Genomic DNA, 26,760 nt, shown 5'->3' with positions numbered 1-26,760 from the left:
GCCAGCATAATATTTTGGTTAATGAGAAGTTAATGATAAACAGTAAAACAGCAATATATATATATATATATAATACACAAAATGTTCAATACTTTTTAGGATTTGCTATCAAAGTTGCTTAGTTTATAAAAGATAAGTTAGTGATTCTTTTACAATATTTAACAATTCAGAAAAAGACAAAGTTATACTTGGAAAAGTCATAATATAGGAATGAAGTTCCAACAACTAATAAAAAACTATTTGAAATTTTACAACTTTTAATTGTATGAATTGCTGATGTAATACAATTTTCCAGTCATTATCCAAAATGCTGATATACAATGGATTTCACATATATTAAGTTAATGGTACATTTGTACCATTAATATTGGTATTAATATTCAATTATATTCAATTATGGAGCAAGGTCATTGATGTTATTTGGATTCCAACAGAGAATTTGCAGTCTGTACTACGCTTTGTTCTGAATCAGACTATTGTAGAATACTGATGATTAGGAGACCTATTTGAGAAACTCATGAACTAGCTCTTGATTATTCTTAATTTTATCCTCTTATTTATCAAGATTTTTCTTGAACAGACCACTGTTGATTTGTAACTCCAATTTCTTGCATTGCTTTATACCATCCATCAGAATGTCATTCTTTTTAAGTAAGAATTTCTTCTAGATCTTGCATCTTTGTTACTTGCTTCTTGTTATCCAAATATTGTTTTATGATTAATATTTTATGAGGTGCTTAATTTTCACTTGGAAGCTTTAATAAATTATCCAATGGTGTTACATTACTTAATACCTGTACTTTCATTATATTTTTTATTGGTTTTGAGTAATATTTCACAGGTGAGGCACTGAATTTGTATGCGTTTATTGGTTTTACTGTAGAAAACATTCTTTTAGGTTTGTCAGTTTGAGTATCCATTTCTTGAATAACAGTTTTATCAAGGAAACCCAAAAATTTTTTCCTTAAGCTGGAAAAAGTCTGGGAGAAATTATTAAGTTTATTCCAAGGTATTTTTTCTACTGTCCACTTAATAGTTTTCTTTCTTAGTTTATCCATTTCAGAAGTTGTTTCTGGAATGTCATTTTCCTGTGCCTTGGAAGCAGTTCTTTTGAATTTGGAAGGAGTAATAGATTGAGCATTAATTAGGGATTTGAGGAATTCATGATTTCTTTCTAACATGAGATTTGTTCTTTTATATGGGTAAATATTTCTATCTTGTATAAGATAGGGAGGAAGCCTATCTTTTGTCAAAAGTAACATTTTTATATATTCAGTCTCATGAAAAATTATGGGATTTGTATCATGTTGTTCCTGTGGATTAAATAAAAGAGTATTTAGTCATCAGATTATTAAAGCAAGAAAGCTACATGTATTCTATATGAAAGTAAATGGTTAATATTCTAAAAGTAATTAAAAATAGTTTTTAACTTGAATAAAAATGGTATTCAAACACACTTAAAAAGATATACTTGTCAAAGATGAAAAATGATGTAAGAATTATATAAAATAAAATACTGAAATTAAAAAAAAAGATATACTTGTATATGATATACTTCTTTCTCACATTCTATCAAAATATTTGGGGTCAATTCTCAACTTTTGACCTCCCCAAATTTTTTTGAAATAAACTGGCATATAAAGAAATAAATTCTCTTTCTTAGGAAAGAGGATAGTTGGTGGGGTGGAACATTGTTCTGGCATTTCCTAAGTTTTAATGTCCAAAAATAATATAAAAACAAAAAAATATATAAAACACACATTGAGTTGGGCCTCCCAAGTGGTGGAGCAGGTTGAGCGCCACCCTGTGAAGCTGTCTGCAGCCTCCACAGCGCAGGTTCGATTGCCGGCAGGCCAGGGAGATTCCCACATGGTGTGGCAGACCTCTCGTGCCTCGCCCACAGCTCCCCTCAGCAGTCTCTTTGGTCTGTCTGCCTGTTCTGCTCCCTGCTCTGTCTCTGGTGAATTCTCTCACCCTCCCATGCCTCTGACCTGTACCCCAGTTCTTATATAAATAAATAAATCTTAAAAAAAAAAACACACACATTGAGTCAAAGATCATGAGATATAATTAATTACAAGTTGAAATTACAAAGTCATGTCTCTACCATTGCTGAAATAAAAATGACAAAATATCTAATTTTGCCATCCATGGGTGAGGCCAGAGTAACCAACTTAGTCAGAGCAGTGGAGGTATATCATATTTTTGGTCATGTCATCAACCTAGGGGGTTTTTCACTTTACAAGTCTATGTACCTTTAGGTGGGGGAGAAATGAGCTTTATAAGTTTCCCTTACAGTTAAAACAGGCAAGTGATACAGCCTCTGCCTATCAGATAAACTTAACAAGTCTTCAGTTCAGAAAAGCAAGCATTGTAAGAAAGTTCACATTGTGTAAACCATTCTAGGAAGGATGGTGGTAGAGATACCTAGTTTTTGAATGACAGTTTTGAATGACAGCAGTGGCAAAGTTCTTAGGAACAGTGTACTCTGCTCAAAATCACAGTTGTAAAGTCTTGTGCTTGACAACAGCATGGGGTCCAGGGGATCAGTCTGTGGCTGCCATTAGGAGACTCATAACTGAAGACAATTCAAGTCAGAGTCCCTCCAGCCTTCCTAGAGACTCTGTGGGCTACCAAATAGTCTTTATTAAATATGTCTTCAGATAACTAAAATAGATTGGTGGAAAAATGAAACATGTCATTTTTAATACCGTTTTTTATATTTCTTTTATAATCAAGAAATTTTGATAAAACGTTCATAAAGAAAAACACAAAATTTTCAACTGAGGCAAAGGAATTTCTAGTTTTGGAGCGCCAGGTCTCAAAAAAAGCTATAAAAATTTAAGTGTTATTACTTCAGAATGTGAAACCGAGAGGTAAGAAGGATTTAACCAAGATTCCAGTTACCAGAATATAAGATTTCCACAAATAGCAATAATACTCATATTCAGTGAATTGTAGTAGATATTTTTTTTACCATATGACTTGTTTCTGTCTTTGCTGGACTAATATCTATTATCTTGGCATTTGGCTTTTTCAATTCATCCTCAAAGCACAAGGGTAGCAAGTTTTTCATTTTCACTGAAGAATCATTACTTAACTGATGACTTTTGATATATTTCGTTTCTTCTGCACTATAGTCATTCATTTGTGGAAGAGATTCTCTTCTGAAAATGAACACACATTCACTATAAATATACACAAGGCTGATTTCAGTTTGTAAGTTCTTGTCTGCCTCTCTCATCCCTTAAAGTCACTGCCACCATTGCCCCCAAACCCTCTCTCATAGACTTTAAACCTGACTGACATCCCCACCCCTTCCTGCCTGATGACTTTGTGTGACAGGGAGAGGGAGGGGAATGGCAAAAGCAGGGATGAAAGTAAGACAATAATATGTGTGTGTCTTTGATTTTTGAGAGGGGAGGACAAGCTATATTATATAGATTGAAAACACTAAAGGTGAGAGAAATTTGCTATATCTTTTTTTTGAGATTTTGAGAGAAAAATGGTTTGCAGGGAACCTTCCCACCAATACAAGGCGGTCCCAGATTTGTTAACAGGATGGAAGGGTGTGGTTAGGCATAGAGAAGATTTAGTTTTCATTTCATATCTTTTGGTTCACATGTGACAAGGACACTGAGTTTAAGCTTGTTTAGGGGCTCACCATTGCAGGGGCTGAGGTAATCCATAGCAAATATTTGGCAAGGTTGAGGTATAGCTGTCTATGGACAGAGGATATAGGTCCTTCCATACTAATGAGTGTTGAAAGTGAATCCTATCCAATTTCAGAAAGATCGGACCACAAATTAATGGATTGTAGATCTCAGTAGTCATGAAACATCAGGGAATGAGTATTAAGGGCACTGACCAAAACTCTTTCCTCAGTGTCACAACCATACAGTGAGTCCCTCATTCATATACTCAGATATCATGCTAAAGAGTAATAAAAATGAAACCAAAACCTGTGGCCCACAAGCCTGCCCTGGCCTGAGTACAAGCTGTCTTACGCAGGGGTGGGCTTTTCCCTTTTGTATCTGGCTTCAGGATCATTAATGAACCAATCAGGTTTGAGCTCTCTAGCTTTCAGTCAAGGGCTGGAATTAATTATGTGGAATGAAAATAGTAGTGACCTGATTGGTGCTAGCCAAACCAATTAGATACTTAGGTTTGAAAATAGGGCTGGGTCCCTTAAAGAAGATATAAGGCAGGGCAGGAGCCAGCTTGACCCAGTCAGCAACCAGTCTCTAAAGAGAGAAAAAGCACTCAGAAGCCAACCTCTAAAGAAAGAATCATTCAGCAGATGACCTCCATGGGATTCAGCAAACCTCTGCAGACCTCTGTAGACTTCCAGACTTCCAGACTTCAGGAGACATTCAGAGAGACCCAACCACTGCACCTGCCTCTGGCCCTGCCTCTGCATTGCCTGCAAGGAGCATCATTAGCCGTGGCCTGGTGTTTCAAAGAGCTTTTGGCTATTGGTTCATATTAAGTGCGCACAAAGATCTGGTTTCTGACACCACCCCCTAGTGACCAGTGTTGACAGACATTACTGATTAGTGACCAGCACTCTGTAGCCACATCTGAGAGTTATCCACTGCGTTTGGTTCTCTGGCACCACTTCCTGGTGCTGTTGAGTCTGTCACAGTCCTGTCTGGCACCTGGTGCTGTCCAGTCTTCAGACTATTGTTGTGGGTGGCTGCAGCATCACCCCAGTGACCCCACCTATGAGGAGCTCCAGTTGCCACCATGAGTTGAATCCTGATATACTGTTGACCACTGTGCCACCAGCTCCTCCAGTCTCCACCAGTTCCATATAGCATGAGTGCCTTTGTTTAGAACTACAGGACACTGTGGACACTATTTGGGGTGAGATAGACAGACATTTATGGCCCTAGAAACTCTCTCCTTCCTTTCAATCTCCTGTTTGTTAGATAAAGCTCATTATTGTTGGACACTGAGCCTGAGTGATATCTTGCAATTGAGTTTAGACAGTGACCTTTTCCCCTTCTTGGCACTGTCCTTGGCACTATCCTTTGACAATGCTGTTGTAGCACTATTTATTTATTTATTTGTTGTTGTTGTAGCACTATTTAAAGTAGCACTGTATTAGAAGGACTCACTGCTGTATATTATTGTACATTTGTACATTGTTGCTCCAGCTGTACACTGGATTAATATGATTTTTTTCTTTCTTCAGTGTTTGAAGATCTTATGAGAAATATCAGAACTTTATATGAAAAAAAAACACTTTTTTCACATCATATTGTACTGTAATTAAATTTGGGTCTCTACTACAAAACATAATTGTATTCTTCCTATTCACTTTTTCATGTCTTTCTCTCCTGTGACTGTGGACCTGCAGCAGAGAGCATCACTTAATGTCTGAATGTGATGTGACTAGTTGAGCAGTCTTGGGCCAGTCATTGGTTCACTATATGGCCCTAAATGATAATAATAAACCAAAATAAATTCATTATAACCTATTAGGAAATGAAAGAACTCTTCCTATTAGAAACATCTCTGCATGGGATAAAATATTAAACATTTCAAAATCAATTACCTTTTATTTTCATAATCTTCTAAGTGATCAACCAAATCAAGTGATTCACTAGTTTTTCTCTCAGTCTGAGCTGAAATAATAAAAGATTTTCATGAAAGAAACACAGATACACACTCATATATGTTGCATTTAGAAAATATCCTGTTAAAATATTTTACAATGTAAAGCCCCTGAATTAATCATTCCTGAAATTGCCTTACTGATGAGCTTATTTAAGTAATAAATATCTTTATTATTTGAGCCACATGTAGTCAGATTTTCATTTAATTGCAGCTAATAGTGTCTCAACTATTAAAGATGAATAAGACACTATCAGGTAGAGAAGCGTATTTTGAGCATCGTGAACAGAATGGGTCAAATCACACAGTAGTTGGCACAGACTGCTCATTATAATGAGAATCAGTATAGATAAAAAGACAGAATAGATAGTTAGAAAGTTTTTTTTAAAACATTTATTTACTTTTATACAAGAGCTGGGGTACAGGCCAGAGGTGCGGGAGGGTGAGAGGATTCATCAGAGACAGAGCGGGGAGCAGAACAGGCAGACGGACCGAAATACACTACTGAGGGGAGCAGCAGGCGCAACAGGAGAGGTCTGCTGCACCATGTGCGATTCTCTCTGGCTGGCGGGATGGAACCCGTGCTGCAGAGGCTGCGGACAGCTTCACAGCGCTGCACTCAACCCACTGCACCACCAGGGAGGCCCAGAAAGATTTTATATACCATGCTAAGGAAACTGGACTTCAACATTTTTTGTAATAGAGTCTTCATATGTTATTAAATAATGAAATAATATGGTAATATGATTAGATACTGATATTCTTTGGCTAAAGGTTTTCTTGGTGTTTATATTTTGAAGTTAGTACAGTTAATTTCCAGCTATTTCAAAATAAACACACAATATGAATACCTGCAAATAAAATAGAGTCTTTTTCCTTTTTATAAACTTTAGATTCATTACTGGGTACAGGAGAAAAGATTGTAGAACTCAACTTTCTTCTACGTGTTTGACTATGCTGTGAATATAGATTATGCAAGGGCTTAGCATATTCCACCTAAACATCAGGAAAAACAGAAAACTGTCTTAGAAATTATTTCTTTCCATGTATATTGATAAATTATTTATACCTGATATTCACATTTGGAATATTTAATTATGATAAGGAAACAAATATAGAGAAAACAAATATAGGAAACAAATAAGGAAACAAATATAGAGAAATTTTTGTCTATGTTCACACTTCTTACTGATTTTTATTTCCTTTATCTTTAAAACTGAGAATCAGTACGGCATGACTGTAAACAGCATGGTTCATTTTATTGACTCAGAAGGACTCCTCAGAAGGACTACTCATGCCCATGAAATTTTTAAAAATAAATTTATAATAGAAATAGAAGAGGAGAGAGAGAGAAAAAAAGAAAAATCTGCCCAAGGGAGATTTTAAATAGGTTTCTGAAAGACAGAAAGTTAATTGAAGCCTTAAGAACATTAGTGGAGTCACTAAAAAAAATGCTATCTGTCTCTATCATGAAACACCAGATTTAGAGTTGGTAGGTAATGAGTGTGCTAATGAGAACAAAAGTTATAAAGAAACAGATTAAATAAAATTTGGTCTATGGAACTTCTGAACCAGTTGTCAGTCCTCCCACTTTCCAGTGACCCAATTCCACTAGCAGAATATCAAAGGAATTAAAGGAAATGATATTTAATTATCCCTGGGCTAAAAGAAGCTCCCTTCCGCTAATAAACTTTCTGCTAGTATAGTTTTGACTGCACAAAGTAAAATTCTTCATGTTAGCATCTGGAAGGAGGGCTGCCAGGCCTAGTCTGCTTACGTATTCTAAAGTAGAGCTAGCTGGTTGAGAGCGGTGCCATACACACACAACAGTCAGCTTTCAATTCTGGAGAGAGGCTTGTAAACTTAATGCAGTTTCATTGAAAAGTGAACCTATATCTCCATTTTCTAATATGAACAAATGAAATTTTCCAGATAGGATAATAATCAGTAACTTGAAAGATAAGTGTTTTGAACACCCAATTCCAATGGTCGGAATAGGGGGAGAGGGGACTTCACCAATCAACTAGCAATTCTCAGATAGTGTCTGACTCTATCCACCATGAGACAGCATCAGATTCCAAGGTTAAGGGCGCAGTCCCATAAGATTGCACCACAAGAACTCCTCTCCTCATGCCCCCACATCAAATACAAATCCAAGTGTTACCTGCTGCTTTTGACCAAACAGCTATAAATTATAGAGTTTCCAACCCTTTCTCGGGTTTAATTTGTGAGTGACTCATAGAACACAAGAAATCTGTTTACTCACAAGATTACCGGTTTATTACAAAGATTAGTAAAATATGGAACAACAGCCAGATGAAGAGATACGTGGGACAAGGTATGTGGAAAGGGTTGCAGAGTGTATCACTCTCTCTCCAGATCTGTCATTTTATCTGTACCTTCATGTGTTCATTAACAGGGAATCACTCTGAAAACTATCCTTTTGGGGTTTTATTGCAGCTTCATTACATAGGCATAATAAAGTTTTACACATTATCAGAGATTAAAACACTTTAAAATTTTATGCTTTGGAATTTGGAATTTGTAGAAACATATATAAAATATTAGGGTTCATCTAAATTTCTACAAAATTAAACCTACCTCAGATATATCCTTAAGAAAATAAAGTGATCTAGTAGATCTTGGTTTCAGATTTTCTTTCTCTGGGTCTAAAGTAACAAATCAAAACAAATAATATTTCCATACTTTTAATTTAATTTAATTTACCATTGTCTCTGTTCACAGTAAACTTCTTACAAATATAGTCTGATAATCTCATTTGCTTATATACATGTTATCTTTTTTTTTTTAATTTTTTATTTTATTTATTTATTTATACAAGCACTGGGTATAGTCAGAAGCGCAGGTGGGTGAGAGAATTCACCAGAGCCAGAGCGGGGAGCAGAGCAGGCAGAAGGACCGAAGCACACTGCTGAGGGGAGCAGCGGGCGGCAGGAGAGGTCTGCGCGCCATGTGGGACCCTCCCTCAGGTGGCCGGGGAGCAGCCGGGGATCAAACCGGCGCTGCAGAGGCTGCAGGCAGCTTCACAGCCCAGCGCTCAACCACTGCGCCACCAGGGGAGGCCCTATACATGTTATCTTTACATTTTCTTGAGACAAATATATTCTAGAACAACTTTCTTTAAAAATGAATTTCTATTAACAAAATATAACTTTTGGTTATTGCTATTATACAATTAAGCTGTATATTGTTGGAAAAAATGGATTTCTAAATAAAATAGAATCACACTTGATAGTCAAAGAAATATTTTCATTAATTCCTTTGAAAAGAGAAATATATGATGATGAGCATTTTTTCATATGGCTGTTGAACATGTGTAACATTTTTTCTTAGAAAATTCTTCATAGCTCACAAATCATTCACACTGAAGTCATAATCCATATATTTTCACACAAATGCTTTCAACAGACATACCAAATTATCAAGAACTTTAAAGGCATTAATAAATAATAAAGTATATAATAAAAGCACTCTCAATAAATCAAAAACAGAAGTAAATACATTGTGCACAACTTTACCTTTTGACTTGGCTTCTTGACTTTTTACATCTGTTGGTCGAGCATGTGGTCTTAAATCTAACTTTTCAAAACTGATTTTTCTAGGTTCAGGCTTAGTTTTGAAGGAGACATGCCTGGAGGAAATTAAACAAATCTATACTAATTACAAAATTTATAAAATTAATCAAAAAATAAATTTGGAAAAATGTGATGTTTGAGTTATACAGATTTGGCAGTTAATTCTATCACAAGCACAAAGTGTAAATGTTTAGGACTAATTAAATGGGAGCTGAAATACTTGTGATAATCACTTGAGGTAGAGAAAGACAAGAAACTGGCCATGGTAATAGGATTGAGGGCACTTCAGGAAACTATGGTTCACAAGCTGATTAATATTTTAGAAAAATACCTTAGAAATTCACTAACTGAGATATTGGGGATATTGCCAGAGTTTAGTGGAAGTAGTAGGCTATGGAGTTAGGATCTTATCAGATACCAGAAAAGTATATCAGTAGCATCACAGGCTTTTTTTTTTTTAATTGTAAACAGGTATTTCCCTCCACCAAATTCTTTAACTATTGATAGTATGTAAGAAAGTTAATAGTATTACAGGCACATCTCAGAATACTATGGGATAGGTTCCTTCACAATAAAGCAGATACTGCAATAAAGCCAGTCACATGAATATTTTGGTTTCCCAGTCTACATAAAGTTATATTTATACTGGAGCATAGTCAGTTAAGTATGCAACATTATGTCTAAAATGGAAAATTATGTCAAATACTACTCAGCTATAAAAAAGACTAATAATTAAAAAGACTATTGCTAAAAAATGTTATCGTTGACCAAGCCCTCAGTGAACAGTGATCTTTTTGCTGATAGGTTTTGTCTTGATGTTGATAGCTCTTGACTGATCAGGTTGGTGGCTACTGAAGGGGTAATTGTAGCACTTTATTAAAACAACACAACATTGATGTTTTTCTCATCATGACTCTTTCAGAAAGATTCGTCTATAGAGTACAATATTATTTGATAGCATTTTACTCACAGTAGATTATCTTTCAAATTGGAGTTAATTCTCCCAAACCCAATACTTTAACAACTAATTTTGTTATTTTAAATTTAGAATTATGTATTCTAAATCCTTTGTTGTCATTCCAACAATGTCCAACAAAGTCTTGACCCTCAGTCATTTATGAAAGTTGGAATCAGTTTCTTCCAAATACCTGTTGATTTTTTTTAAGATTTAAAAAAATTTATTTATACATGTAAGAAATGGGGTATAGGCCAGAGGTGTGGGGGGATAAGAGGCTTCACCAGAGAGACAGAGTGGGAAACAGAACAGGTAGCCTGACTAAAATACACTGCTGAGAGTGATAGTGAAGGCAAAGATAAACAGCTGGGACTACATCAAATTAAAGAGCTTCTGCACAGCAAAAGAGACAATAACAAAAACAAAGAGAAACCCCACCAACTGGGAGAACATTTTTGCACCCAACACCAATGATAAAGGACTGATCGCAAAAATCTGCAAAGAGCTGAAGAGACTCAACAACAACAAAGAAAATAATCCAGCCCAAAAATGGGCAGAAGAGCTAAAAAGAAACTTCTCTGAAGAGGAAATGCAAATGGCCAACAGGCATATGAAAAAATGTTCAACATCACTTGTAATCAGGGAAATGCAAAGCAAAACTACCATGAGATACCATCTTACACCAGTGAGAATGGCACATATTAAAAAAACTAGCAACAACAAATGTTGGCGAGGTTGTGGAGAAAAAGGAACTCTCCTGCACTGCTGGTGGGAGTGCAAACTGGTTCAACCACTATGGAGAGCCGTGTGGAGATTTCTGGACCTACTAAACATAGAGCTTCCATATGATCCAGCAATTCCACTCCTAGGTATTTACCCAGAGGACACAGAAACATCAATTCCAAAGAACATCTGCACCCCTATGTTTATAGCAGCACTATTTACAATAGCTAAGCTTTGGAAACAGCCCAAATGCCCAAAAACAGATGACTGGATCAAGAAAATGTGGTACATATATACCATGGAATATTACTCAGCATTCAAAAAAGATAAACACATGCAATTTGCAGTAACATGGATGGCGCTGGAAGGGATCATGCTCAGCGAAATAAGCCAGAAAGAAAAAGAAAAATACCGGATGGTCTCACTCATAGCAGGAATCTAGAAAACTTAAATAAGGGACCAGGAAAATGAATAACTATAAGAAAGTGAAAATCAAAATCAACAAACAACTATGAACCAGAGACACTCTATGGGAGGTAAGGGGCGGGGAGGGGAGGGATTGGGGTCAAAATAAGGGGGTCACAATTGTATGGGAATATAAAAATAAAAAAATTTATATAAAAAAAATACACTGCTGAGGGGAGCAGTGGGTGAGACAGGAGAGGTCTGCTGCGCCATGTGAGTAGCTCCCTGGCTGGGGATTGAACTCATGCTGCAGTGGTTGCAGATAGCTTCATAGGATGCGTCTTAATCCCTTGCCCCACCAGGGAGGCCCCTGATTTTGTTTTGACCTTCCATGAATCATAAATGTTCTTACTGGCATCTAGAACAGTAAAAACTTCTCAAGTGGTTTTCATCAGAGGAATCGCTACCTATGGCAACTATAGCATCATAAAATATATTTCTTAAAATATATGACTTAAAAGTCAAAATTACTCTTTAATCCATGAGCCACAGAATGGATACTGTATTAGCAGACTTGAGAACAACATTAATCCCCTTGTACATTTCCCAATATATCTCTTGCACAATCAGGTGCATTGTCAATGAACTGTATTATTTTGAAAGATTTTTTTTTTTTTACACAGTAAATCTCAATGGTGGGCTTAAGTATTCAGTACACCATATTTTAAACAGATGTGATGTCATCTAGGCTCTATTGTTTCACATATACAGTACAGAAGTCTAGGGTTAGCATAATTCTTTTTTTTTATTATTTAAAGATTTATTTATACAAGCACTGGGTACAGTCAGAGACACAGGAGGTGAGAGAATTCACCAGAGCCAGAGCAGAGAGTAGAACAGGCAGAGTGATGAAGTACACTGCCCAGGGGAGCAGCGGGCGGCAGGAGAGGTCCACACCATGTGGGACCCTTGTCCAGCGGCTGGGGATTGAACTGGTGCTGCAGAGGCTGCAGGCAGCTTCGCAACCCAGCGCTCAACCGCTGTGCCACCAGGGAGGCCTAGCATAATTTTTAAGAGTCCTATGGTTTTTTTTGAAACCATTAAGATGGTAAATGAGCATTGGCTTCATCTTATAATTGCCTGCTGCATTACCCACTAATGGTTGGTCTGTCTTTTTTTTTTTAAAAAAAACAAAACTTAGCTTTATTTTAGACTTTGTTAAGTTAAATATACATGTTTGAATATCTAAAATATTTAGTAAATATAAAAATCATTGAAATAGATGTATAGCTTCCAAACTTGTCTTTTGAAGCTTTGAGACAGACATTGATTTCTTCTCTCTAGTTATGAAAGTCCTAGATGACATCTTCCAATATAAGACTATTTCTTCTACATTGGAAATCTGTTTTGTAATGTAGCCACCTTCAATTATCATAGCAAGATCTTTTGGATAACTTGCTGAAGCAGTTTCATCAGCACTTGCTGTTTCACCTTATACTTTTCTGTTCTAGAGGCAACTACTTTCCTTAAACCTCATGAACCAACATTTTCTAAATTCATACTTTTCTTCTGTAGTGTCCTCACTTATCTAAGCCTTCATAAAGTTGAAGAGAGTTGGTGTCTTGCTCTGAATTAGGCTTAGGCTTAAGGGAATGTTGTGGATGGTTTGATCTTCTATCCAAAGCTTTGAAAACTTTCTCCATATCAGCAACAAGGCTATTTTTTAAAATTCACTCTTATGTAGATGAACTGGGGTGAAGGCCAGAGGTTCAGGGGTTGGGGGTGATGAGAGGATTCACCAGAGACAGATTGGGAAGCAGAGCAGGCGGATCTACTGATATGCACTGCTGATGGAGCAGCGAGTGAGACAGGAAAGGTCTGCTCCACCATATGTGGGGTTAGCTCCCTGGCCTGGAATTGAACTCAGGCCATAGTGGTAACAGTGCCGAGACATAACCACTAGGCCACCAGGGGTGCCCCCAACAAGGCTATTTGGCTTGTTATCATTCTTCTGTTCATTAAAGTAGCTAGCACTTTTCATTTCCTTCAAGAACCTTTATTTTGCATTTATATCTTGGCCAACTGCCTGGTGCAAGAGGTCTAGCTTTCAGTCTCACTAAGCTTAGTTTTTTTTAACTTTAGATTTAAACTGATGGACACACAAGTCTTTCATTCACTTGTATGCTTAGAGGTGATTGTAGTGTTATTAATTGGCCTAATTTCAATATTTTATATTTCAAGGAAGAGGGAAGCCAAGTTGGAGGAATAGCCTGTCCATGGAGCAGTAGAACACACATTTTTTAAAGCCATGATTCCATCTCTTAGAGGTAAACATCACCTCAAATCCCATCCTACCCCAGGTCCAAATGCTTAAAAGTAATTACTACATAGTGAGCATATAAGAAAAGCTTGATAATCAAAAATGATAAACACATGCAATTTGCAGCAAAATGGATGGCGCTGGAAGGGATCATGCTCAGTGAAATAAGCCAAAAAGAAAAAGAAAAATACCGGATGGTCTCACTCATAGCAGGAATCTAGAATACTTAAATAAGGGACCAGGAAAATGAATAACTATAAGAAAGTGAAAATCAAAATCAACAAAAACTATGAACCAGAGACACTTTTTGGGGGGTGGGGGGCGGGAGGGGAGGGATTGGGGTCAGAATGGGGGGATTGCAATTGTAAAAAAAAAAAAGAAAAAGAAAGATGGTATAAAAAAAAAAGATTTAAAAATAAAAAAAAAAGAAAAGCTTGATAAAATTGAGATTTAACATATTAGTTTTCGGTATTAAATGTAATGATTTGACACATGTATATATTGTGAAATTACTACAATAAGTATAGCTAATTCTGAGTTAATAGTGACATGGAAAAGATGTCTGTAGGGGTAATTAAGAAAGAAATACTAAGGGGTTTAGTAGTTCTCAGCTCTAGCTTTATGTAAGAACCATCTGGGCAATCTTAAAAATAGTAATGCCTGGGCCTCGTTCCAAGCTAATTAAAACAGAAGGCAATTATTTTAAAGGTTCCCAGGTAATGCAAATGTACAGGTGGGTTGAAAACACTACTCTGAATGTAAAATTCAGCTACAAATAATTCTGGGCAGGTACCACAATTATGTTATCATAGCACCAAGTTGAGAGTTGCTATGAAATTTAACAGCCAAGGAAAAAATTAGGACAGGTGTTGGTGTAGGGCAGCATGATTAGAATGGGACATAAGCTAGAGCAGTGACTCAACGGGTGGGCTTTAGACCAGCAGTGTCAGCATCACAAGGCAAATTATCAGGTCCCAGCCTAGACCAGCTGAATCAAAAACTCTGCAAGTAGGGCCTAGCAATCTGTCTTTTAACCAGCATGTTAGACACTTAAGACAAGGAGGGCAAAGTCTAAAGAAAATGCAACAGTCATCTATAACCAAGATGCTTCACATATAAAGCAGTCATGTATAACCAAGGGTACAATTGCCAGAGCCGATAAAGCCCAGGGAGAGCCAAAAAAAAAAGACCAGAGGGGATGGAGTTAGGCAGCCCCTACACCAACCAAAAGGAAAGTTTAAAAAAAAAACAAAAACAAAAACTTAAGGAAAGCGAGAAGCAGCCAGAGGGAGAGCATTTTAGAAATTGGCAGGTATCTGGATGATAAGAAAATTCCCCTAAACAGGACAAGAAATACCCTGAAAACTCCCAAATGTTCTCCCTCTCACCAGGGAAAGGCAGAGCTGGCTGACACTATGCAACTCAAGTCAAATGCTCTCCTCTGCCCAACCCGCTGCAAAGACATAGTTGAAGGGGCAGTTACTGAGTAACTGCTGCCTAGATCCATAAGCTATACCCCAGGAACACCTGAGCAGTATACCCCAGGAAAAGATGGAGTGAACATTTCCTACACCCCATTTAAGACCAGAGCCCCATCTTCCTTCACAGTTGTTTTTACCCAGGACTCTTCCTGCCTACACCTCTTTTTGGGCATAATTTCATTCTGTATCTAAATTTTGCTTTTGCTTCTGCTAACAATATGGCTGTGAATTCTTCTTAGATCATAGTCAAGGACCAAGGAACACCCAAACCTGACAAGTCTTCTATGTTTGAGAACCATTGTCTTAAATAGAGCTTCTCAAATGTTAGTATCTAGAGAAAACACCCAGGAAAGCTTGTTAACTACAGCTCCTCTCAGGGATCATGAGATATGGCAGAGACTTTGAATTTCAAAAAGCTTTCAGGTGATACTGATTCTGCTGGATGGAAGACCATACTTTATTTTTTTTTTAAAGATTTATTTTTATATAAGAGCTGGGGTGCAGGCCAGAGGCGCGGGAGGGTGAGAAGATTCACCAGAGACAGACCAGGGAGTGGAACAGGCACATGACCAAAATACACTGTTGAGGGGAGCAGCAGGCAAGACAGGAGAGGTCTGCCATGGCATGTGGGAATTTCCTTAGCCAGCCGGGAGTCGAACACATGCTGCAGAGGCTGCGGACGGCTTCACAGTGCTGTGCTCAACCTGCTGCGCCACTGGGCAGGCCCAGGAGACTGTACTTTAAATAACAAAAAGCTAGAGATCGGGCCTCCCTGGTGGTGCAGCTGTTGAGCGCTGGATTGTGAAGCTGCCCGCAGCCTCTGCGGCGCCAGTTCCATCCCCGGCTGCTCCCCGGCCACAGGAGGAGGGTCCCACATGGCTCGCAGACCTCTCCTGCCACCCGCTGCTCCCCTCAGCAGTGTACTTCGGTCCTTCTGCCTGCTCTGCTCCCCGCTCTGGCTCTGGTGAATTCTCTCACCCTCCCGTGCTTCTGACTGTACCCAGTGCATGTATAAACAAAACAAACAAACAAACAAATAAATAAATAAAACATGCCTCTATTTAAAAAAAAAAAAAAAGAAGCTAGAGATCAAAAATGAAAGGTGCATGCAGTAACCAGAAAGTTTCCAGTCCAGGTGGTAGTGTTTATGATGTAAAATTTAGGCTAAGCTGACAGCTGTGTGAATTACATCTAATATACTGGCTCACTGTAGGAGTGAAGTTTGAGCAATTGTGTAGACTAGTATACTAAGTTATAATTAACATAATTTATAAGATTGGGACTGCATGTGAAGATTTGGAGGAACTGAATCTATCCAATATGTCCAGCACATAATTGTTTATATGACAGAAATTTTAAGCAATCATTCTGTTATGATTAAAAAAGTACTTACTGCTATATGAGTTGCTTCCTAGAAGAGACATTTCCTGGAGATACTATGAATTCCAGTAAAAGGTCAGGCCATCTGAAGAGTCCTCATAATTTTTTAATGACCTCTTTTTCACCTTAATGATATTTCTAAAATCCATATCTGAGTATACATTGTTCTGTTTAAACCCTCCTCTATACTCTAGGAGGTTTTCTAGGGTCTCCCTTGTGGCCTAGGGGTTAAGTTTCAGTGCTATCACCCCTAGGGCCTGGATTTGATCCCCAGCCAGAGAGCCAACTCACATGCATAGCAGACCTCTCCTGTCTAACCCCCTTGCTCCCCTTAGTAGAGTATTTCGGTAATCTGCCTTTTCTGGTCCCTGCTGTCTCTGATGAATCCTCTCAACCCCCACATCTCTAGCCTCCACCCCAGCTCTTCTACAAAAAATAAAGTATTTACCATGCTCAAAAGGCCCTTGATGGTCTGGTCTTTACTTACCTCTTTCATCTTGTTTCTTACTAATCATTCTCCAGTCTCCCCCATTCCTTTTCAAGTATACAACATCAAATTACTCTTCATTCCTCAAATGAGCTGGGTTTTCTTTTGCTTGTGGTTGACACTTTGTCCATCTTATTGCCCTGGTCTGGAGCATATTTCCTTTTCTTTTCAATCTTGTTTCCTCTTCACTAATTCTTTGGGTCTCACCTGAGGTGCCACTTCCTCTAGGAAACTTTTGTTGATCCTTAGAAATCTCTCTATAACAACTGGTTGCTTGCCTGTTCACTTATCTGAATCTTCCACTGAACTTTAACACACAGGTATATTTCACTGTTGCTTTTGTACCCCCAGAGTATACATCAGTCACTCAATAAACACTAGTGGAATGAAATCATTAAATGAAAATTGTAATAGTATATGATTGCAGAACTATTGTTAACAAAAATAAACTGAAGTCACCTCAATGATTTTTTTATTTTAGCTTGGTTTGGATTCCTAAAAACAATAAGCTGTATCATTGGCATATGAGTTAAATCTATTGCATTGTATTAAATAGAAATTTAGATTCCATTTCCCCATGAGAACAACTAGAAAAGTTGGATAAAATGCATAAAACATACGTTTAAAGACATCTGAGATCTTTGAAAACAGTAAAAAATTGAGGGGCCAAGAGCTAGGAGAAGAAGGAAGTTAGGGAAGTTAAGATTGATATTTAGGGCTGTATTTTTGTCTGTATTTTTTCCATAATCAGCAGCAGAGAAGTAAAAAAGCTGTGTGGGAACACAACCAGAATTCAGGGTGTGTTGAAAAGGCAGCATCCTAAAACCTCATGGTTATAACCTAGAACTAAAGTTAAACCATAACAGATAAGCCCACAAAAGAAATGAAGTCTGGTTTTGATCATCTCTACCCTGATATGGTATTGCTAATGTTTGTAGACTGCTGACCTGCCAAGAACCAGAAAAATCTTGTCTGGAGAAGATGCAATGTCTAGTTCCTAATAAAAAAAAAATACAGATATTTGGGGAAAGAAAGTGCTCCCTAAACCAAGGAAAATAATAGACTGCAGATATATATATATATATATATATATATATATATATATATATATATATAGGGATCCATAAATAGCTTTGCTTAATTTGTTCAGAAAATTAAATAGTATATACATATTTTATTTTTTCATTTTACGTAAATGAATTGGATTACCTTTTTAAATATAATAGGAAATTAACACAAAGTTCTCTGTTTCCAAGAAAAAATTATACAGTGTATTAAAACTATGAGTGTTACCAGGAGCTCTATCTTTTAGCTGAAATCACAACATCTAAAGAATTTTGTTTCACTCTGAGAAACAGTACTAGACTACTACCCAAGGAAAGCTATTTGAAGACAGCAGATGGTAGACAGAAGTGATCTCAGAAGCAAAATTTATAGTCTAAATGTGGTGCTTTCTGGATTTATTTACATGTACTAGATCTTCTTCATTTTGTCAACCAAATTTTACTTCCTCTGGCCTAAGATCCACCCTGATTCTTGTGTAAATTCTTGAACTTTCCCTGCACTTTTGTTGTTGTTGCTGCTGGTTTTGTCCTTCTAGGCACTGATCAAACTAAAATTCCTTGGCCTTCTTAAGAATATGTATTTCTTTGCCTATAATTTTGACTCTGATTTATACTTGACTCAAAGGTATATTACTCAGTCATTGGTGGGTTATACTATCACTAACACAAGATCAATGATACTTTTATAAATTTGGAAACTAGTCTTATCAGACAGTAAGGGGCAGCAATAGTATCATCCTGGAAAATACTGCCATAAAACTTATAACACCTTACCTTTATATGTGTCTAATAAGTCATTAGTCACATATTATACAGTCAAATAATAGGTCATTGGTCACATATACAGTCAAATAATGGCATGTGTTTATAATTAAAAATATGAACATATAAAAATATGTATTATGCTTTCCTTACCCACATCCCCAAATTTCATTTTCTGCAATTTTTTTCAGTGTATTATTAAAATGTTCATTTTAATATAGTTCCACAAATAATTTTGAAGTAAAGTTACAAAACAAAGTTATCAAAAAAAGAAGTTTGTGATAAAGTTAAATTAAGTAAACTATTAATATTTATTTGTACTAGAAACAAACTCCTTTTTCTTTTCTTTAAAGATTTATTTATTTATGCATACAAGAGCTGGGGTACAGGCCAAAGATGCAGGGGGTGAGAGGATTCACCAGAGACTGAGTGGGGAAAAGAACAGGCAGACTGACTGAAATACACTGCTGAGGGAGGCAGCAGGTGAGACAGGACAGGTCTGCTGTGCCATGTGGGTAGCTCCCTGGCTGGCTGGGGATCGAACTCGTGCTGCAAAGGCTGCAGATAGCTTCACAGTGCTGTGCTTAAGCCCCTGTGCCACCAGGGAAGCCCAGAAACTCCTTTTTCTTAACCTGTAGCTTCACAATGGAAATGTGGAGACCACAGTTGATATATTTAGATTACTCCTTGTAAGTGCACACAAAAAGTATTTAGTTTTCTAGGCAAATTTGTTTTTTGGAATATATTGATTAAAGTTAGAAATAAATCCTGACATAGACATGAGACAATGCAGTAGAGGTCAAGAGAAAACTTTCTTTAAAATATCCAGAATTGGGGCCTTCCCAGTGGTGCAAGGGGTTAAGTCTCATCACTATGAAGTGATCTGCAGCCACTGCAGCACGAGTTCGAGTTTGATCCCTCCCCAAGGAGCTAACCCACATGGCACAGCAGATCTCTTCTGTCTTGCCCGCTTCAGTCGATCTGCCTGTTCTGCTCCCCACTCTGTCTCTGGTGTATCCTCTCAGCACCCCGCCCCGCCCCCCCACACCTCTGGCCTACACCTCATCTCTTGTATGCATAAAATAAATAAAATAACTTTAAAAAAAATTGTAAAATAAAATATCCAGAATTGTAATTACTATTTTCAGTTACCAGTGGAATATTAGAATCTTCTATAAACTAGGAAAACTAACCTGGCACATTGTAACTCACAACTATTATGAAATATATCTATGTTTGACAGTTTACATTTGATATAGATTGTATAATCTAAGGCAGATCTAAAGTAATGCTTTAAAATTCCAAACTGAAAACTTGAGGAAGCTATGATGGTTACCTTTTTGTCATATCAGTTCCACATAGCTTGTCTTTTGTGATCTTTGGAACTGGCATAAATGTGGGTGTATCAATAGTTTCTTCAAAATCCAAATGAAAATCAAATGTCAGAGGTATAGCTGAAGTCTTTTTCTTTAATTGACATTGAAGCATGTTCTCCTGTAGCAAGTCAAAGTATAACAGTGTGAAAAAATGAGTCCTTTTCATAAAGGGAAAACCTTGTGTAGAAAGGGCAAAATTAATCTCACTTTATATAAACACAGGTACAAAATTTATATGGCAGACAATACTGGGAAAATGATACAGATTGAAAATTGGGGGTATTGTGTACCAACATTTTTAATGCCATTGCTGTGCAACTTGAACTATTCTCTTCATTTCAGAATTGATGGTGCTGGAGTAGGCTCCCTGCTTATTCTAAAGTTCAGAATTTATGAGGAACTTATATAGGTAGCAAAGACAATATTGATACATGCAGTTACTAAAACCATAGCAGACAAATCTCTCCAAGGTCCTTTGCCCCTTTTCCTGTAGCCACACCCTGGTAAATTACACCATGGCAGTTACATGAGCCAAAAGTGGAGGTAAAAAAGGTAATATAAGGAGAACTATGTTAAAATAGTCATAGATAGACTAGAGAAGAAAGGGTATATAGCTAAAGAGAGAGCTAAAGAAAAAAAATCTTTCTCTAGAAAATTCTGTCAGAGGAATAAAGAGAAGAAAAACATGAAAGCATGTCAAAGGATATGGGAACTTTTCTTCTGCCAGTGCAGGATTAAGTACTATGGGAATTGCCCACCTCTGTAAACAGCTAGAAAACCAGACAGAATGTATGAAGTCAACTGTGAGACCATTAGAAAACAGAGCAGGACCGTGATTCCAGAAACAAAAGAAACTTCCTAGAGGCAGTTTTCAAACTGCTGCACACAGAGAATGGGGGAACCAACCAAACCCATCGCTGCATTTAAGAGACAGAAATTGCACTTGCAATGACACAATTGAGAAATGAAAACTTAGATTCATACAAAAACCTGCCCACAGAAGCCTTATTTTATCTTGTTTTTCACTAGCTTTATTTTTGAAAGCAAAATTTATGTATTATATGTAATATAGTGAATATTATATAATACGGTAAATATTCCATTTATAAAACACTCTCAAAATTACGAAATTATAGAGCTAGATAACGGATTAGCTATTGCCAGGATATAGACATGGAATGCGGTGTGGTTAAAAATGCAAAGAAATCACAGGAGGGAGTTTTTTTACATGGTGGAAACACACTGTATATTGATTGTGAGAGTGATTACAGAAATCTATAATTGGGTAAAATTGTACAAAACTACACACACAACTGAATAAAATTTAAAAATGGGAAAAAACGAATAAAACCTGTAGTTCAGTTAATAGTAATGTACAGTGTCCATGCTGGTTGTGATTCATACTGGTTTTGACATTATACTACCACTATAGAAGATGTCAACATTGGGGGCAACTTGGCAAAAGGTACATGGGTCACTGCTATTTCTCCAACTTACTGTGAGCCTAAAATTATTAAAAAATAAGAGTTTTTAAAAAATAAAAAGGTTGGGCCTTTCTGGTGGTGCAAGGGGTTAAGCACATCACTATGAAGCTATCCACAGCCTCTGCAGCATGATTTCAATCCCTGGCCGGCCAGGGAGCTACCCACATGGTGCAGCAGACCTCTCCTGACTCTCCTGCTGCTCCCCTCAGCAGTGTAATTCAGTCAGTCGGCCTGTTCTGTTCCCCACTCTGTCTCTGGTGAAGCCTCTCATTCCCCACACCTCTGGCCTGTACCCCAGTTATTATATGCATAAATAAATAAATCTTTAAAAAAATAAAATAAAAGGGCTATTTCAAAGTGATCTATATACTGTTACCTCATTTTTGTCAATTAAAAAATAATCTATCTTCATAAACAAATGTGTGCAAATGTGTATATATACACAAATGCATATGTGTGTATATATCTATTATATTTATATATAAAGATGAATGTATGTATACATATTTGTATTTCTTTTAAGAGTACAAAACACAATAAGGATGCATAAATCCCAACTGCTAAAATTACCTTGCCTCAGAGGAAAGGGTTGGAGAGACCAGGTAATTTTTATTTATGTCATCTTCTTTATGTATAATTTTCTTTATACATACTTGTATGTTGCTTAACTTGTTTCCATAAGTATGTTTTGTTCTTATTATTTAAAAAATAATAAAAGGTTTAAAAGTTGATCATATACACTTTTTTTTTATTAAATAATAAATTTTATTTTTATATTCCCCCATACAACTGCACATGCCCCATTCTGACCCCAATCCCTCGCCTCCCGGCCCCCACCCCCCAAAAAGTGTCTCTGGTTCATAGTTTTTTGTTGATTTTGATTTTCACTTTCTTATAGTTATTCTTTTTCCTGATCCCTTATTTAAGTTTTCTAGATTCCTGCTATGAGTGAGACCATCCGGTATTTTTCTTTTTCTTTCTGGCTTATTTCGCTGAGCATGATCCCTTCCAGCGCCATCCATGTTACTGCAAATTGCATGTGTTTATCTTTTTTGAATGCTGAGTAATATTCCATGGTATATATGTACCACATTTTCTTGATCCAGTCATCTGTTTTTGGGCATTTGGGCTGTTTCCAAAGCTTAGCTATTGTAAATAGTGCTGCTATAAACATAGGGGGGCAGGTGTTCTTTGGAATTGATGTTTCTGTGTCCTTTGGGTAAATACCTAGGAGTGGAATTGCTGGATCATATGGAAGCTCTATGTTTAGTAGGTCCAGAAATCTCCACACAGCTCTCCATAGTGGTTGGACCAGTTTGCACTCCCACCAACAGTGCAGAAGAGTTCCTTTTTCTCCACACCCTCGCCAACATTTGTTGTTGCTAGTTTTTTTAATATGTGTCATTCTCACTGGTGTGAGATGGTATCTCATGGTAGTTTTGATTTGCATTTCCCTGATTACAAGTGATGTTGAACATTTTTTCATATGCCTGTTGGCCATTTGCATTTCCTCTTCAGAGAAGTTTCTTTTTAGCTCTTCTGCCCATTTTTTGACTGGATTATTTTCTTTGCTGTTGCTGAGTCTCATCAGCTCTTTGCAGATTTTTGTGATCAGTCCTTTATCATTAGTGTTGGGTGCAAAAATGTTCTCCCAGTTGGTGCGGTTTCTCTTTGTTTTTGTTATTGTCTCTTTTGCTGTGCAGAAGCTCTTTAATTTGATGTAGTCCCAGCTGTTTATCTTTGCCTTCACTATCACTGCTTTGGGTGATGTGTCTGTAAAGATGTCTTTGATGTGCAAATCCCGTAGTGTTTCGCCTATATTTCTTTCTATGTATTTTATGGTTTCAGGTCTTATGTCTAGTTCTTTAATCCATTTTGAGTTGATTTTTGTGTATGGTGTGAGGTAGTGGTCAAGCTTCATTCTTTTGCATGTAGCGACCCAGTTTTCCCAGCACCATTTATTGAACAAACTTTCTTTGCTCCAATGCATAGTCTTTGCTCCTTTGTCAAAGATTAGTTGACCATAAATCTGTGGGTTTATTTCTGGATTTTCTATTCGATTCCATTGGTCTGTATGTCTGTTCTTGTTCCAATACCATGCTGTTTTGATGATTATGGCTTTGTAGTATAGTTTGAAGTCTGGGAGTGTGATGCCTCCATTTCCTTCTTTTTTTTTTCAGTAGAGCTTTGGTTATTCGGGGTTTTTGGTGAGTCCATATGAATTTCATCAATAATTGTTCTATTTCTTTGAAGAATGACATTGAAATTTTGATTGGAATAGCATTGAATCTGTATATTGCTTTTGGAAGGATGGCCATTTTAATAATGTTTATTCTTCCAATCCATGAGCAGGGGATGTCTCTCCATTTCTTTGTGTCTTCTTCTATTTCTTTTAACAGTGTTTTATAGTTTTCTTTGTATAGGTCCTTTACCTCTTTTGTTAGATTTATTCCCAAATATTTGATTTTTTTTGTTTCGATAATAAAAGGGATGTTTTTTTTGATTTCTTCTTCTTCAGATTTATTGTTTGTGTATAGGAAGGCTACTGACTTTTGCGTGTTGATTTTGGATCATATACACTTTTTAAGAGAATTTCTGGGGAGTCTTTTATCTGTAATGCATGAGCTACATGTGGTAATAAAAAATGTGAAAATTCATAGACATGCTTTGCACAAAGGAAACTCTTAATAAAAGGGAAGAATTATTACTAATTATAACTTTAAATGTATATAAAAGAGAATTCATAACAAATTAAAGATATTTATCTTAATTATATTTTATAGGGTACATTTCATTTCATTAAAAATATTAAAAAGGAATGGATTTGGGGATATTTAAATCTAATATGGTTACTTTAATAAGTTACCCCTGGTTTGCTATTTTAAAATTTGATCACTATAATAGAAGAAATTTATTTCAATTTTCCAGTATTTCCCTATATTCTGAGCAAAAGAAGATAATTATACCAAAAAAATTAAAGATAAATTATTATTCAAATATCAACATTTTCATTTCCACATTCACAAAAAACTTCATTAATTTAAGAGTTTATCTTTGCAGTGTCTTCTTTGATCTCTCAGACTCAATGCTTTTTATTTATGAATTAAATTTATGATTTTATTTACTTTGTTATATTATTCTGCAAGACTTGGTGTGACTAAATTAATTGCTCATATATGCTAAAAATCTGATTTTTGAAACTAATCTTAATATTTATTTTGAATTTAATTTGTCTTACCTCTTTTAGTTTCATTAATTTCTATGAGCTTACTATTTCTAAATTGGTAAATATACCAAATGTTTCTTCCTTTTAATAAACAAGCTAAATAAATTTTTACATTTATTAATAAATGTATTAGTAATTTTTAACTATTTTAAAATAGTTTTTAATAATGTACTGATAAAAACTGTCATAGTAGTCACATTTACTATTTGACTGTTTAAGATTTTTTAAAGTTTAAACTGGTTAGATACATCATAACCTAGTAAGACAGCTATTAGAAACTACCTTGTCTATTTAGTTCTTAACAGACATTTAAGACATTTAATAGACATTTACATAATTGTTTCAAATAATACAGTTATTTGTTTTTTACAAATTAGTTTATGTCTTTACATTAATGTATCATTAATTAAAAGGTAAAAATTATTTTATTCACATTAAAATGATAAAATTTTTACTTTTACTGACTAAATTGACTTTTTTAAAATTTTTATTATTTTTTATTTTATACATTTTTATGTCATTTTTCATTTTTTTGCACATGTATGCATTTTCATCTTGGTTATAGTCCCCATACAATTCCCACCACCCTTGTTTTGATCTGCTCCCTCCTCCCCCCTGCCTCCATAGTGTATCTGTGGTTTATAGTTGCTTGTTGACTTTGCTTTTTGATTAAATTGAATTTTAACTTATATTTTGCAAACCTTTATTCTTCTGGCCGAGAGCAACATTGCTTGCTTATCCAGAACATCTAACTTCGCTAAGATTTGTTCTGCCATTGTCAGTCAAATTCCTATTGAAAAATTCCTATTGAAAAAGGAGAAAAAAATAGGTAAAATTTTTAATTAAAATTAATTAAAGTTGAAATTTAAATATATGATAATTTAGACATAAATTAAGAGAATCATCTTTACATTATTGTCTTAGATAGAACTACATAGGTCAAAAATTAAATCATAGAATTATAGAGGCCCAAGATTTTTAGATAGAAGTTACATGATCAGAACTCCCAGCGGTATGTGGGCACCAGGAATTTTTATTTTATTTTGTTTTATTTTATATTATGTTTGTTGAGATAGAGTTGGTTTACATTGCATCTTTGGGGGTCATAAGTTCAAATCTCCACAAATATCTATCTTCACACCTTGTCCAACAATGGTGCCCCAATATTCTCCACTATGCTCTAACTGGAGTTTTTTTTTTTTTTTTAAGAGGCATGTATTATTTATTTATTTGTTTGTTTATTTATTTAATTAATTATTTGTTTGTTTATACATGCACTGGGTACAGTCAGAAGCGCGGGAGGGTGAGCGAATTCACCAGAGTCAGAGCGGGGAGCAGAGCAGGCAGAAGGACCGAAGTACACTGCTGAGGGGAGCAGCGGGCGGCAGGGGAGGTCTGCGCGCCATGTGGGATCCTCCTCCGGTGGCCGGGGAGCAGCTGGGGATCGAACCGGTGCCGCAGAGGCCGTGGGCAGCTTCGCAACCCAGCGCTCAACAGCTGCGCCACCAGAGAGGCCCTAACTGAAGTTTTTTAAAGTACAATAAAGGGGCCTCCCTGGTGGCGCAAGGGCTAAAGACACAGCCCTATGAAGCTGTCCGCAGCCATTACAGTACGAGTTTGATCCCTGCCCAGAGAGCTAACCCACAGGGTACAGACCTATCCTGTCTCACCTGCTGCTCCCCTCAGCAGTGTATTTCAGTTAATCCTCCTATTCCGTTCCCCACTCTGTCTCTGGTGAATCCTCTCACCATTCCCCCCATCAACCCACACCTCTGGCCTGTACTCTGGTTCTTGTATGCATAAATAAAGTATAATAAAGGTAATTTGGAAAGTTCAAGATTAGCACATAAGAACCAGATATGACTCATATTTGAAGCAAGGG

The 26,760-nt window shown here is 36.5% G+C and overlaps 1 protein-coding gene across 1 annotated transcript; it reads right to left on the bottom strand.

The window, feature by feature from the left end:
• Nucleotides 1–564: 564 nt before the first annotated feature.
• Nucleotides 565–25,654, bottom strand: LOC311176698 (uncharacterized protein C1orf141; the record flags this gene model as incomplete). Its single annotated transcript, XM_084242348.1, has 6 exons — nt 565–1,313; nt 2,978–3,167; nt 5,561–5,630; nt 9,159–9,271; nt 20,129–20,286; nt 25,580–25,654. 6 exons carry the CDS (start codon nt 25,652–25,654, stop codon nt 738–740), a joined length of 1,182 nt encoding a protein of 393 aa, XP_084098474.1. The 3' UTR covers nt 565–737.
• Nucleotides 25,655–26,760: the final 1,106 nt, after the last annotated feature.

The sequence above is a fragment of the Talpa europaea genome (genome assembly GCF_964194135.1).
Source record: "Talpa europaea genome assembly, chromosome: 9".
NCBI classification, from domain to species: domain Eukaryota; kingdom Metazoa; phylum Chordata; class Mammalia; order Eulipotyphla; family Talpidae; genus Talpa; species Talpa europaea.
The sequence above is the reverse complement of the archived record's forward strand: the minus strand, read 5'-3'. Positions and strand labels throughout refer to the sequence as shown.